This window comes from Vanellus vanellus, assembly GCF_965231255.1.
Source record: "Vanellus vanellus genome assembly, chromosome: 11".
NCBI classification, from domain to species: Eukaryota; Metazoa; Chordata; class Aves; order Charadriiformes; family Charadriidae; genus Vanellus; species Vanellus vanellus.
Genome location: NC_138916.1, coordinates 23,964,595 through 23,980,537, shown reverse-complemented (window position 1 = coordinate 23,980,537; position 15,943 = coordinate 23,964,595). Strand labels below are relative to the sequence as shown.

Genomic DNA, 15,943 nt, shown 5'->3' with positions numbered 1-15,943 from the left:
AGGCAGTGCTGGAGATGTCACGACCCCTTACACGATGAGTAAGACAACAGGCAGAGGTGAAACTTGGTATTAAAGCACAGGCGGAGCTGGAAAGCCCTCTGGGGTGATTTTCATTTTTGAAAGGCTTGATATCCTCAAGCAGGTTAAAAATGAAAATCGCCACAGGAAAACCTTAATTAATTCCAATTGAATTTCCTGCGTGCTACACAAAATGAGCTCCACGTCACGCTCAGGAATTCGAGAGAAGCCTCCCAAAGAATGAAGCTGCCGAAGCTTAGAGAAACCTCTCAGATGTAATTAAAAAAATACAGTACAAAACATCGGGCTCCACGACAAGAGATTCTGGCTACCAGGGAGGGGATGACACCAGCAAACCTGACGGGCGACGGTAAATTTGGTAAATTGGTTGCGGGCGCGGTGAGCTCCGCGAGCCCCACCGAGTTGTGCTTAACGTGACGTGACTTCGAAGCCTGAACGCTGTCTGCGTGTTTTCCATCCACACGTCTGTAAAGCAACCACACAGCGTGAGGAGCTCCATACAGAGAATTGGAAAAAAAGAAAATTAAAAATGTGTATTTTTCACCCCAAGAAAAGAATCCGCATTAAAAAAAACCCACAAACCTTTAAAGAGATACACTGTCCACTACCCAGGCTACAAGTAAATGCACATTTACGGTGTCACACCACATAATCTGTTACGCTGTTCCAACATATACACATATAACTCCATTTTAAAAGAGGCCACAGACTAACTTTTCAGGCAAGTGCTGGACTTTTAGAGACCTGTATGGCTTCTGCAAATATTTTCTTACAAAAAGGGAAAAAAAACCAACAAAACAAACCAACCCAAAACCGTCCCCGAACTCAGGAGCACAAAGGGGTCTTGCTTCGTGCAGACAGTTTCGCCGTGGAGCACTAAGGACGGGTGAAGTTCCCCGGTCCTTCCCCCCAGACCCAAACAGCGTCACACTGGAATGCAATGATTTCAGGAGATCAGTTTTAAGGATCACTTCTTTGAAACGGTCCGTAAAAAATTTCCGACGCAACCTTTGAAAGCGGAGCTCTGCGGGGCAGCAGGGCCCGGGGGTTTGGTTGTAAGCTCTAGTTGTGCTTTGCCCGCCCGCCTCGCAGGTAGCTCTTCCACCTCTTGACGAACTCTTTGAAGATGGGCGACTCGTCTATGGTGCTGAGGAGCTGGAGCTGGTTGATGTGGGTGGTGTGATAGTCCCACCGGGCCAGGTTGGGAGCGGTGCCGAGCATGAAGTGCCGAAGGTCGTAGATGGTCCCTGAGCCAGTATCGTAGAGGGGAAGCATGGCCTTCAGGGACTCCATGCCCCGCTCGTAGAGGACCCGTGCCTCCTTCCCCAGCTTCTCCCCCGCTGTTTCTTTTAAGTCATACAGCCCGATTAAGGAGTACATGAAGCCGTTGAGCACGAAGGAGCTGGGCGAGGTCGGGTACTCCTCGTACCAGTCGTGCCGGTTCATGAAGACGGCTTTCACCCCGCGCTGCTCCGACGGCAGCTTGTACGGCGCCGTGGCCCGCAGAGCCGAGCTGAGGAACGCGGGGTCCTTCGTCAGCAGGTACGCCCGCACCAGCGTGGAGATGGCCTGTCCTTGCGCCATGGCCGAGTACCAGCCCGGGTCCAAGGACTTAAACCCTTCCCCCAGCTTCCTCGTCACCATGATGGGCCAGCCGCCCCTCTCGTCCTGGTTCCTCACCAGCCAGTTGCTGGCGGCGAAGAAAGCCGCCATGTGAGCGGTGGCCGAGATGGTGACGTTATCGAGGAAGCCTCTGCCCTTCGCTACCAGCCGCACCACTCTCTTGGGCATGATTTTGGTCTGCTTCACGGCTTTCGTGTTGGAGAGGCCGACCCCCTTCCGCAGGTCGGTGACCAGGTCTCTGGTGAGGGTGCTCCAGCTAGTCCTGGGGCCGATGCCGTAGTAGATGTCTCGGTCCTTAAAAGCGATGAGTTGGGTGTTGGAGACGTAGTGCACGGTGAAGAGCTGGTTCTTCTCCGTCGTCTCGAGAACCACGGAAACGCTCCCATTTGTTACGAATTTGAGATCGAAAGAAATAATAAAATCTCGGGTGTTCCCAAGCTGCAGCGATACTCCCTCGGTATTTTCTGCAAAACAAACAAGAAAAGCCGTGTTCAGCAGCAGAGCACTCAGTCCTCCAAACCGTTAACGCTACGAAGTGCAGCTTCCAGAGGTAAGCCCTCTTACCAGGCACGACCCGAAAGCTTTTAGGGCAGCCCATCAATAATTCAATCGCTCTTTCTGCACGCCGTCATATATTATTTAATTAAGCACAAAAGTAAATCCGTGAGCGAAGGCCGACTCCCGCAGCACCGGGGAGAACTCGTTTGCATCTTACATTAACACGCCGCAGCACTTGGCTGGGAGCAGAAGCGCCAGGGGCTCGATCGATGGCGTTTTATCAGACGCTTCTGGTACCCAACGGATGGAGGGGATGGATGGATGGATGGAGGGGCACAACGGACACCAGCGGGGTCTGTGGTAAGGGAAAGGGCCACCGGGGGGGTCTCAGCGCTGCCCGCTGGCAGGAGGCAGCACAGGCAGAGCGGGACCTTTCCTCCGGGATGGGGCACAGCAGCCGCGCTGCACGAACCCCGATGCCGGGCGATATTCCTCTTCTGTAATTCCAAAGAGAAACCAAAGACCGCCTTTGTGTTCCAAACCCAGAGCTTCACTTGGCAGAAAAGACACCAAAAACGTGGCGCCGCTTGAGCCGTCGCATTTCTGAATAAAGCTCCGCTTTCGGCAAAAAAAGCCCGGAGAGCCCAGCAGCAGGTATTTAGGATCCTCCCTCCCTGGGACTAATATTTAAATCTGTGACTTTTTTCTTTCCCAACCTGACAGTTCCATAAAACCAGTGCAGCGATTAGTTTAATGTGGGGAAAAAAAAAAAAAAAGACAAGAATATAGAAAAAGTAACGTGTTTAAGTATTTATTGACCTCTCCATCAGCAAAACTCAGTTTAGTTAAAAAAAAAATAAAATTAAATAAAGCTCCGAGGCAATACCACGTGACGAAAGCCAGTGTTCTCTCGCAGGCTAGATTTTAAAATGGAAAATCAACTCCTCCCCCAAAAACCTACACTAGAAGATCAAAGGGCTAATTAGTTTGTAAGGCTGTGTGCAAATCCTGTAGCTTTGAAGGCACAGAGGGATGACAAACACTTAAAGCCAGTCATCTTAAATTAACGGCTTTCCATAGAATAAAATTCTCCCGCGCGAGGCAATTGTTTCCTTTCTGCTACTCCTCGGTGTGCGAAACGCCCCATAAATATTTCTACGTGCGACCAAGTCCGCCTGCCCTGCGGAGCCGAGGCTTCTCCCCGTCTCCCAAACTCATCTATGGCATATCCCAACGGATTGTGTTGTGAGGTGCTATTGTACAGTACCGATTATTTGGACCGAATGTCATCGTTTTCCAATCTTTTAAAGTAAAAGCTTCGCTCCTTTGAGTTTCGGCCATCAGCATCTGCTCCAGGAGAAGAAACCGGGCACTTTCTTACACACCGTGTTGCTCCAATGAAAAATCTAATTAAAAAAACCTCACTCGCAATTCCTGTCAAGTAAGTTTTATGGTTCCTTTTAAATAAATGCTTGCGTGATAACGAAGTGAATTATAATGGGGGGAGGGGGGGGAGAAGAGTTTTAAGAAGCGAAGGAGAACTAAAGGCTGCCCGTTGTTTGCGCTGCCTTAAGCGCCTATAAATCCATTACTTAAGGGCGGCTAAGACGAGCGCACGCATACCGCGGCCTTCGAGCCCCGCAGATTACTCTGCCATCAATAAAGGATGAGGAGAGAATACATAACAGATCCTTTAGCCTCTCCTCTCCCCGTATTTATCTACTACAAAGACACAAGAGGGTTCGACAATTCTTCCCCCGGAGACCCAGGCCTAAGGTGCCAACTGAAAATTACTTCATTGTCTTTTTAAGTAATGGACTCATTAATTCTAATGGGTATTGATTGAGGAAAAATACATTACGTCCTTATTAATGAGCCCGTCCTAGCACAAAGGAAACTCTTGCATGAAATAATGAATTTCCCTGCTAAGTACAAAACAGACCACGGTAAATTGAAGAGACGGCAACAGGATGCATCTCGCGCGTCTGCAGGCGAAGGAGAGCCCCAGATCTTCACCGTCCGCCCCCCGTCCTCTGCAAGGGGCAGCTGCCCCCTCTTGCTGCCTCGTTTAAGGCAAGTGGGGTTAACCAGAACTAAGATCTCAAATTCTGCGAGAACAGTCGCATCCCAATGAAGAGAGATCCCGGATCCGGATGGATAACTGCACGTGCTACGCTGTCTCCAGGCTGAAAATAGACCTTATCTATCATCTGTCAACATCTGCTTATCACACGTCAGCGCTATTTCCCAGGCTTCACAACTACTTCCATTTTTTTTAATTTTTTTTTTTTTTTTTGCTTCTATTTTGAGACAGAAGCTGGAAGGCTCGGGAAACGTGACTGTTGCTTCTCACTGCCCTCCATGCATACATTCACCCATTTTTTCATTAAAATAATGTTGAAAAAGCAGTGATGGAGACAAAACAGAGGAAAAGAAACTCCAGAGGTACAGAAATGAGCTTACATTCTCAGGTGAGACCTTAAGGATGGGAAGTCACGCAGGATAAATGAAAACACATTACAGCATCCCAAACTGGTGGGGGCTGGCAGGGCCCTCTGGAGCCCCCCCAGTGCCACCCCCCGCCAGAGCAGGGGCACCTCCAGCAGTGGCACAGGACACCTCCAGGCGGGTTTGGAATGGCTCCGGAGGGGGAGACTCCCCCCCTCTCTGGGCAGCTGTGCCAGTGCTCTGCCGCCCCCACAGGAGAGAAGTCCCTCCTCAGGTTGGGATGGGACTGCCCATGGTCACCTTTGTGCCCGTTCCCTCTTGTCCCGTCACTGGGCACCACTGGAAACAGACCGTTCCCACCCCCGGCACCCCCCTTGGAGGACTGATAAGCGCTGGTGAGACCCCCCTCAGTCTTCTCCTCTCCAGACTGAACAGCCCCACGGCCCTCAGCCCCTCCTCAGCAGAGAGACGCTCCAGTGCCCTCCTCATCTCCGCAGCCCTTTGCTGGGCCCTCTCCAGCAGTTCCCTCTCCTTCCTGACCCGGGGAGCCCCGAACCGGACACAGCGCTCCAGATGTGGCTTCCCCGGGGCAGAGCAGAGGGGGGATGACCCCCCTCCACCTGCTGGCCACGCTCTGCTTGATGCCCCCCAGGATGCCATTGGCCCTCTTGGCCACCAGGGCACACTGCTGGCTCGTGGGCATCCTGTTGGCCCCCAGGACTCCCAGGTCCCTCTCCCCAGAGCTGCTCTCCAGCAGGTCAGCCCCCGACCTGTACCGCTGCGTGGGGTGATCCCTCCCCAGACGCCGTACCCTACATCTGCCCTTACACTTAATCCCAGCAAGTTAAAGCTCCCCCCGGTACCGGCTGTGCACATTAACAGCGGTGCCTGAGCTGCCACGCATTTCGGATAACCCACCTGGAGCGACAAACTGTTTGACGCTGGTGAACTTGGCTTTATCAGACACTGTGGACAGGGAGCAGCCCTTCGGCACCGTCCAGTCCGCGGACCTGCCCGTTCTGTCCTTCTCTTCGGCCGTTTCGTACACCTCGACGTGAGGCGGCTTCTCCGTCAGGTTTTTACTGTAGTGACTCAACCCGTACTGTGCAATCTGGATGGGGTAGAAATAGCCTTGAGGTCCCCACTGGGTGGATAACGGCACACCTACGAGAGTGGAAGAAAAGGAGCGTTTTATTGGCACATTTTCAAAACCCACTCCTCCTCCATACCCCATCACTCCTTCACTTCTGGCAAACGATATTTCTAGGCTTCACCATTTTTAGACTCGAGGAAATTCCTGTCCAAGGAGAGAATTGCTCCCATTTACGCCGAGACCCGTCTCTAGCCAAAACTAAGCAGATTTGAGCAGCAGAAAGGTCCTTATCACAGTCTCCCATACATTCTTATTTAATTGTTTACTGAAGCATTATACTTATTTTAAAATACATTTAAAATGCCCTAACAGATTTCCCCCTCCACCCCAGAGACCACTAAATCTCCAAACGACGTTACATCTAACACAATCCCTTTAGCGCCACATAAATCTTTGCGAATTTAGCGTATATATTATTACTAGATTTTGGTAAGAGTTATTTGATGCTAAAAGAGCAATTTACCCAGCATCCACAAATCTGCTCCAATTACCTTGGCTCCCCTAAGGGCGTTACAAGCGCCGTTTGAAGTGACGCCGGCAGAAAGCAGCCAGGCTCTCCGTGCAATACCAGCAGAATATGTCCCAGTTCTTCCACCCAAAGCTGTCCCCTGTCTTCAGAGCTACTGCTCCAGCCCCGCCATCCCTGGGATCAACCCTCCGCGCACGACTCCCTGTCCCAAAAGCCTTGCCGGAGAGCCCCCTTCGCTAAGGGTTAGGGTGATTTTAGATTTAAGAGTCTGCCCCGATCAGAAGAACCTCCTGCAGCACCACCTCTTTAGAGGACTCAAAGCAGGCAGATCACAGAGAACGTCGTGTGTAGCCCGATGCGTTGCGTTTCACGTGCAAAACCCGTCAAATGAGCTCAGATAAATGTCACAGAGCCGCATATAAAACTTCCACCCTGCGTTACCATCGTTAGCAGAGATGCACCTGCAGAAAACCCTGCTGAGCTCCGGGTTCTCCTCCGCCTGCCCTTCACCAGCTCCCAGGAGCTGCAGCCGCGGGTTTTGGGTGGAAAAACTGCCTCTTGCAGCACCGGCTGCGTGGGAAATGAAAACAAACTGCGTGGAGGAGATTTATACACACAGCCCCATAAGGAAGCAACCACACGACGCTTATGATACGGATAAAAACAGGATTCTCCTAAAGTCTGGAATTTTATTTGGAACAAATACCCAACCTCTAAATACGAATCCCAAGCGGGAATATATCGTTGTGACCCTCTTGCAGAAAACCAAGGCTATTTAGTACTGTAAACCTTTGCGTAAGAAAAGAAAAAAGACGAGGAAAATAAACAAGTTGGCATTCGCACCATTTTCCCCCTTGGCAATGTCAAGCTCAGAAACCAATTTCTTCTGAAATCTGGTACAATGAAAAGATTACTTAAACCAAATGCAAAAAGATACATTTTCATACGTATTTTGATGTTTTGTGTTACTAATAAATATTACTGATGGAGACGGGATGGCTTACTGCTGCCTAAAGAGAAAACCATCACGGGAAATATTTAAATGCCATGTATTATCTCAACTCCTGGAAGCCAGCTCGCTTATTAACGCTAAGCATTTTCAGTTAAGGGTGAAGTCATTGAGACTGAAAGATGCAAAAAAAAGAAATCCGCTGTAAAAGCTTTACTTGAAATTTATACAAGATGACAAGATTAAATTCTCCAGGTCATAGGACAGAACAACACATTAACCTTGCAGAAAGAGAGAAGGTGAAAATATAAAACATGAGTGTTTTTTTCATCATGCAGCGATATGAGAATCTCTCGGGCTGGAACGATGCAAGGCAAGAGCCTAAAACTGTCTGAGAACGTGTTTTAATATTAAAATCCCTTCCCTATAAACGACAGTTATTTCTCTTCTCCGACCTGTTTGCTGGGCGCCAATAACCCAGGCTCCGGCACCACGGTTCGTAATGAATGCTCTTAAATGGCATGCTGCAAAAAAGCAAGGTTCCTAGATAAATAGCCACGCTGGCGAGCGTTAAGCTCGCTGGGCTCTCCGGGTTTCAGCAGAGAGCGGCTGCGCACAGCACCCTGCGCCCACACCCGGCGAGGCAAGAGGCTGCAGAATCTGTCCCCATCCTCAGTGAGTTCTTAGGGAATTTCGGCTTTTTGCTGGAAAACATCCCCAAAAGTGGGGAGTCCAGTCGCAAGGGGCACCTCGCGCATCTTCCACATTTCCTACAAAAAACTGGTGGGGCTCTGAGACCTCGGACCAAGCCCGCACCTCAATAACAAAAGCCGTGCCCACTGCGATGATTCGTATGCACACGCCGTGTTTAAGCAGCAACGGCTGCAGCAATCAGAAAGGAAAACCACCTCCTCAGGCCCTCACGTGCAGTCACCAGCGTGCGTTCGCGCCTTTCAGAGAGGCCCAAGTTTCAGAGCCCCGTTTCCCTTTCTCAGCAGATGGAACGGGGATGAGTTTAAAAAAAAAAAAAAAGGAAAATAACAGAAATGTGAAAGTAACATTAAAATAAACAAAGCCAAACAAACAAAGAAAAAAAACCCAAATAACACCTGATATACCCTATGCGTTTGTTTATGGGAATCCTTTGCAAACAAATTCATTGCATGACGTGCCCGGTTCCCGCAGTGACCATATCATGGGAAGAGCTCATATCAACACAGCAGAGCATCACCGATCACTGGGACGCACGAAAATTAATATATTCTATTCCTTAAATGAAAGTTGGTCTTTAATTTATGAGGGGTCACAGTGTCACATTCCATACCAGTTTTATAAAGTCGTTAATTTTTTAATATGAAGCTCGAGAAGAATATTCTGCGACCGCTTCTTTGCCGAGACGCAGGAAGAACCCTGCCTCCTCATTACCGATTGCACGCTTTAGTAAAAGTGCAAATTGGAAAGGTTTTACTGGATACTAATTTTATTCGGGGAGGCTTCAATGGCGGGAGAACTTTTTGACCCTTCAGCAGTTCTCCGACACCTCCTTTGGCCTTGCTGCGGGCAGCAGCTCCTGTCGCGGGCCAAGGCGAGGAGATGCCCTGCCTGCCCCGGTAACGCAAGGAGACGGGATGTCGTTAAAACCTGAAGACAAAACCCTGCGGATGAAGCTGCCCGTGAGCGGCCGGGCTGTTCCCCGGGCGCTGGCAGTGCGGTTTGGCTCTATCTGGGAAGCCGGAGCCTCCTCAGACAGCTCGTTTTTTTTTTTTTTTAAATTTTGTATTTTCTAATAATTGTGGCTCCCTGACAGATATGACAAGTGCGAATGGCAACGCCAAAATCTGGCTGCAGCACCGTAAGAGAAGCGTCCTGGCTCCTCTGGAGTTTGCTGCGCCCAGTAAAACCAGAGATGCAGGAGGGGAGACGGGAAAACTCGGCAGGAAGCAGAGCCTGCGCGTCACTTCTCAGAGTAAGTGGGTTTTTACCGAGACTATCACAGCAAAATTAAGATCATTTTGCATCTCACATGACGGCAGCAAATGTTACAAAGCATTTTAACTGTTAAAAATAAAATAAAATACTCCGCACAAACCTTCGATGCCGCTTATACACTTCACTCTGTCTCGAACCTCTACGTTGTAGCCCTCGAAGGACATGAAGACCCCGTCGGGGTGGTAAGGTGCTCGCTGTGTGTATACTTTGGAGTAGCTATGAGAGAATTCAAACCTGTCATAACCATCGTACTGAGCAATTTTCCCATAAACCTCAAAGTATTTCTCTACCCAGCTGAACGGCAGGAAGACCTCGTTGCCTTCCCTCCTCCCTTTAACGGTGTGCTCGTCATTGATCAGACAGTCAATCTCCTCGTACTTCAGCCCGGGGGCTTTGTTGCCGTTGAAGCCTCCCGCGACCGGGGGAGCCTTCTGCTGCTCCTGGGGCGATGCCTCCTCGCTCTGCTGCCGGGCCGGGTCGCTCTCGGAGGCGGCGGCGGCGGCGGCTCGGCGTTCGGGGCCGGCGAGGCTGCGGGGGAAGGGGCCGGCTCTGTCGGAGGAGCATCGGTTCCAGAGCAGCACCATCACCAGGGTGAAGAGGGCGCAGATGATGATCAGAGTCTTGTAGTTGACCCGAGCTGCCAAGCAACGCATATTCACACCATACCTGCAAAACAGAGAGGGGAGAGGTTTTTAAGAAGCGGTGCTTTCAACCGAAGCTCGTTGGTTCCGCTAATTCAGAGCCCCGGTGGAGCCTGTCCGGCAGGAGCACCGCCAGGCGCCCACCACGGTGGTGTTGGGTGGGAAGGGGACAGGCGGGGACACCTAGAAGAGAATTTGGGTTTTTCCAGCTCTCCATAAGCAACGAGATCAAACGTACCAAGTCACGATTCGCCTCCCGGCCGCGACAGCAGATTGTTTCGCCAAACGCAAAGGCCGCAAAGAAACAGCAGTGATCGCAGGGCAACCGCTTCCGAAGGAAACGCTGGACGTTTGTGAGACGCTCAGCAGCCACCGGGAACCGGTGAACAAACGCCCACCGGCCTCAGCGCACAGAAGGGAGAGAAACCCTCGGCTGAACATAACCACCACCTCCCCAGCACCACCAACCAGGGATTTCCAACAAAACAGCCCCGCAATCACAACCTGAAGCCTAGAAATATTTGCAGTTCGCACAGCTGAAATCACCGAGACACCTACATAAAAACAGATGGCTGGTTTTGCCTTTTCTTTTTTCTTTTCTTTTCTTTTTTTTTTTTTTTAAGCACAAGCTATAAACATTTTCTGAGCTGAACCTCAGCACTCAAAGCTGGATTGATTCTTGACGTTACCGCACCTCAAACGCGCTTTTAAAATGATAATGTGTCGGAGGAGGAGTAAGCGTCCCTGGTCGGGGAGGACGTCACAGCCGGGGCCGAGGTGGGGACGGTGCCAGCGGCCTCGAGCCAGGAGCCTCCAGACGCAGCGACAGAGGGACTGGGAAAGTACGGGGCTGTCCCCGGGGACAGGACCTCCGTGGACGCGCTCAGGGGCTCACGTGTCCTTCTCCCCCAGGAGAAGGCAGGAACTATGTAAACCGTCTCTTGGGATTTTCTTTTCTTTTCTTTTTTTTTTTTCCTGCAAGATAAACCTCCTGCTGCCCAAAGCGACACCACCGCCACAGCCCCCACAGGGAGCGAGGCTGAGCAGCACGGAAATAAACCCAGAACTTGAAGCGATTTAAGCACTTTTGTTCAGGAGACCCCACTTTTGCTGAGGAATGAAGTCCTTCAAACAAATGACACGTGCATTTTTCAAACATGCAGGAAAATTTAACGTACACCTCATAAAATCCATATTAAACAGAATTGTAATTTTGCCTCCCCAATGAGCCGCGGCATCAGAGAGTGGTGGTGAACGGAGTTAAATCCAGTTGGCAGCCGGTCACTAGTGGTGTCCCACAGGGCTCGGTGTTGGAGTCGCTCCTGTTTAATATCTTTCTTAATGATAGTGACGAGGGGCTTGAGAGCACCCGCAGTAAGTTTGCAGATGAAGATGACCCCAGGTTGGGTGGGAGTGTTGATCTGCCTGAGGGTAGGAGGGCTCTGCAGAGGGATCTGGCCAGGCTGGATCCATGGGCCGAGGCCAATGGTATGAAGGTCAACAAGGCCAAGTGCCGGGTCCCGCTTGGGCACAACAAGTCCACGCAGCGCTATTGAACTGGGGCGGAGTGGCTGGAAAGCTGCCCGGCAGAGAAGGACCTGGGGGTGTTGGTCAACAGCGGCTGAATGTGAGCCAGCAGTGTGCCCCGGTGGCCAATGGCATCCTGGCCTGTATCAAGACTAGTGTGGCCAGCAGGGCTAGAGAAGCGATTGTCCCATTGTACTCGGCACTGGTGAGGCCACACGTTGAGTACTGTGTTCAGTTTTGGGCACCACAGTACAAGAAGGACGCTGAGGCGCTGGAGCGTGTCCAGAGAGGGGCAACGGAGCTGGTGAGGGGTCTGGAGCACACCTCTGGTGAGGAGCCGCTGAGGGCCCTGGGGGTGCTCAGCCTGGAGAAGAGGGGGCTGAGGGGAGACCTTCTCGCTCCCTACAGCTCCCTGAAAGGAGGGGGCAGAGAGGTGGGCATTGCTCTCTTCTCACAAGTTACAGCCGACGGGACAAGAGGAAATGGCCTCAAGTTGGGCCAGGGGAGGTTTAGGTTAGACATTAGGAAAAACTTCTACGCTGAAAGGGTTATCAAAGGCCGGCACAGGCTGCCCAGGGAAGCGGTGGAATCGCCATCCTTGGATGTACTTAAAAGCCGTCTAGATATGGTGCCCAGGGACGTGGTTTAGCAGTGGGCCCGATAGAGTTAGATAACAGTTGGACTTGGTGACCTTAAAAGGTCTTTTCCAGCCATAACGATGCTATGATCAGAGCTGCTGAATTCAGTTTTGCTCGACTGCAGCCCCATCTGACGTGGCCGGGGGGCTCGGGCAGCCCCAGGCACGCCGGGACCGGCCAGCGGTGATTTCAACCAGGTGCTCCACAAACGGCTGCAGATATTGCAGATACTCTGCTGATAGGCAGGAGTTAACCACACAGCAATTAAAAGGAGTTTCACCTCGGGTTCCACCTCCCCCCCCCCCCTTTTAAATGGAAATAATCAATTATCTCTCCCCAGTTTTATGCTTCCATACTGTAAGCACCATCTGGTCATTTAAAACTGGACTTTAAAAGATAAGTGTCTTATTTTCTGAAAGCCCAGTTTACTACAAGCTTTTAGAGAACATAAATTTATATATAATTGTATTTTTATGGAAATGCTAGCATAAGAATAAATCCAATTTTCTGCATCAGCAGATAATTTTTAGCGATGATGCTTTCAGGATGACCTCGACAAATATGCTCTGCTCTTTTTACACAAAGGGATAATTCACTTTTAAATAGGGAACGACATTTCTGACACACTTCACCCCTGCCTATAAAACTCAAAATTAATTAAGCCATCTGGATTTCCAGGGGATGGAGAGAGAGCGAAGGGGAAACACCCCCACCACACTTTTTACATCCCTGTTACCCCATACCCGTTACTCCGTGGTTTTAAACAGGCTCCATGGCCATGAAATGGTCCTGGCTATGCCGCTATACACAGCTTTTCTTTTATTTGGGTTCTGCTGCCTTGGAGAGGAGAATTTGGAGCGGCGCAAAGCTCCAGGAAAGAGCAGGAGATGCTGCGGGTCGGGTCCAGCCGCATCCGCGACGTCCTGGCAACGCCGCTGAAATATTGAGGTTTTATGAACTATAAATGAACTGAAGAGGACTGGGAAAGAAAAGTGGAGTATTTTCAGAGAACCATCACATTAAGTCTCACCAGTCACCGAAAAAAATCTCAAAATATCAGTGCAGGAGAGAGGCTTATTACATGTTAAATGGATAGATGGATTTTTATCCAACTGCAGTTGAAAAAACAGAATTCAGAATTTCAACAGTAGAAAGAAGTAATTTAAACCCACAAAGGGACTGTGTTAAATTGGTTTATTCCCCTGCTGCTCTTATGAAAAGGTTTTCATCATACCATATTTAAAAGACTTAAGGAGTACAAGAGGGGAAAGTAGTTTTAAGGTATGAAGTAATATATCCACGAGACCCAGGTTTGTCTTCTCCTCCTCCTGCAGGATGGCGTACCTGGCCTAAGGCTGTGCCCCCGAACGTCTCGCTGCCTATCATAAAAATCCATCCTTACCCCCTCAAATAATCCCGGAGTTCCAGGATTAAAGGGCAAATACTTCGCTGAAGCCTGGCTAAAACTCCTTTAATTCCTATGCTGAATTACGACTTTGGGCTACAGAAAGATGCACTGTAAATAACGTATTTCCAGCTGGGACGGACACCCGCACTGGCCTACAGCAACAACGCAAACGATCTATAAATTAATACTTGTTTAGTTTTACACTGTTTACGCTTACGTAGTTGCTGTACAAATCATTATATAAATTCTAATTAAAATGCAATGGAATAGCGTGTCTTACAGAGCGAACGACCAGTTTCAAACACACCCCCAAAACAGGGGGACTGCAATTAGGGAAACTTATTTTGCCAATTCAAGTGAGGCGTCGAGGCACCTGAAACACTGCTTTTAATATAAAGAACGACTGGAGTAAATAAAAATAAAATCTCGCCACCGTTGCTTTATTAACGATGCCTGGAAAAAGGACAAATCTTGGTATGCCACGCTGTGAATCGGGAATCCACAGCTGCAGCTGTGAATCTGAGAATGACAGATTCAGTTCTGGTACTCAGTTCTTACATAAAGCCAAGTTATTCGCATTCTAAAAATACATCTCTCTCTCTCTTAGCAAGTCCCTTATAAGACAGGTTTTTTGATCTGCAAAACTGTCTTGAATATATTAAAAATAAGGTTTTTTCCGAAGTCCAGACTATTGCCAGGTTTCTGTGTACTCAGGAGGAAAATTATACACATATAAATTGTGTGTGTATATGTATACACACACAAAGTCTTTTTCAATGAGCAATGACTTTACCGTTTCCTTTTGATTAACACCAACATCAGCCCAAACACTAATTCTCCAGTTTGTCACTTCACTCCCTTTCAGGTGTGGGAATTAACACAGAGCCACCATGATATTTAGCATTTCTTCGGTTTCCCACGAACCATTAAGATATAACCATCCCCATACACCGTTCTGGTTTCGTTAGAGATATCTCAGTGGGAGTTACACGGGAGTGTTAATCTGGAAATGGTAAATTCCAGCAGATGCTATATCACATCCTCCTCTGCGAGAGAGAAATTTTCCATTGCGGCAAATGATGCAACATTTCCACGCACAGATGTGGCCACTGAATCCTTCTGACTTGTCTGGAGTGCTATTTATACTCGCACTACCTGCACCTACCAAAGGTCTTGAAGCTGAACCTAATTTTAACTGAACGTCGGAGCCTTTTCTTGAACTCATCTGACCACTGACATTTCATTAACTTCTGTCTTTCAGTTTTACTTTTAAAAGTTTATATTATCAACATGAAATTATCCTTTGGCATTACAAAATACTGCGTTTTATCTAATGTAACCACGATTGTATTTACTGTCAAAAACCAGTAAGAGGACTCTTTCCTTTTGAAAATCCTGAGACACCAGAGCAACGCTTCAAGCACAGGAACGGCGATGCCTTTCCTCCACGGTCACTGCTCTCTCAAACCAGGACAACGGCAAATACCAAACACCCAGGGAATAGGACAGCCCTTGGATTAGTCTCAACAACTCCGGAAAAAAACCAAGGAAAAGCAAAAAGAAGAATAAAATCTAGAAGCAGAAGAATAGTCACTTCTCTAGTATACCCTACAAAAGGTGAAGCACAGAAGCCATGGTTCCTCGCAAAGGCGAGTTCCCCGCTGTTTCTGGGTAACTCCTGAGGTTTGTATTGAAGGGCTTTTTCCCGAAAGATGAGCCGTTCCCCATTTAAGCTGCTTTAACGTGTGTCTTCTTGCATGTTGTCCTCCCAGCCCCGAAGCAGTGCCGCTGTCGGATCCTCAGCATTTGTAGCTCACCGGAGCGTGAGCAGGAACAGGTTTGATCCCCCGCGCTCCTTCGCGAGTCCAGCGGAGATGGATGCGTTTAAGACAAATTCATTTTCACATTGTATTTTCAAAACAGAGCAAGAAGCGATTTCTTTTCCCGATGAAAGCTCATAAAGGCAGCAGCAGAATCGCTGGACGTGCTCCGTGGGAGAGTGGGGCGCGATGGGCAGGCGGAGAAGAGGACGGGCACCAAGTCCCAGGCAGAAAGGCTTGGCACGGGATCCCTCCTGGCGCTTCGCTCCTCCCTGTGCAGCTTCGAAGCCCGGGATGAACACGGGAGGCTCCTCTCCTGGCTACCACCATCGATTCAGGCCATTGGTACATCCAGCCGGCAATGCTGCAGTTGGTTCCCGTGCGGTTGGGTTTGTACGCGCTACTCTCCAGCCCAGGACGAGCCGGGGGTGTTTTCTAAGTGGGAAGATGCAGCTCCCCGGACACAGAAGCACCATCGGTGCCTCCCGGGAGAGGGGAAAGGGAGGATGCACTCCGAAAAGCACTTCTGCCTTCCCAGTCTTAATTGATGCGATGTGGTGAATTCATTTTAAAATCAAGCGGCGTGGAAGCGGGTAACCTGCAGCAATGCTCGGACTTACCATCCATGCAGACAGGAATACGGCTGCTGGCCACGTGTTTTTACTTATTTTTCACCATTATTCCCATTTCACCTGGGTGACACAGACGCAAACTGCGCTTGCAGATAGGCACGCCATATGA

At 49.6% G+C, this 15,943-nt stretch overlaps 1 protein-coding gene across 1 annotated transcript; it reads right to left on the bottom strand.

Annotated features, from left to right (window-relative positions):
- Positions 1-792: 792 nt before the first annotated feature.
- On the bottom strand, positions 793-10,392 carry GLCE (glucuronic acid epimerase). Its single transcript, XM_082488872.1, has 4 exons — positions 10,368-10,392; positions 9,269-9,834; positions 5,527-5,772; positions 793-2,126 (listed from the first exon to the last, which is right to left on the bottom strand). Coding segments are annotated over exons 1-4 (1,839 nt in total). The 5' UTR covers positions 10,370-10,392; the 3' UTR covers positions 793-1,101.
- Positions 10,393-15,943: the final 5,551 nt, after the last annotated feature.

Bases quoted from the DNA above. Each gene is read 5' to 3' on its own strand.
- GLCE (XM_082488872.1), bottom strand. The intron at 5,773-9,268 runs GTTTGTGCGGAG...CCACTCTCGTAG, and splicing joins GTGTATAAGCGGCATCGAAG to GTGTGCCGTTATCCACCCAG. The intron at 2,127-5,526 runs GTGGGTTATCCG...TTTGTTTTGCAG, and splicing joins CAAACAGTTTGTCGCTCCAG to AAAATACCGAGGGAGTATCG.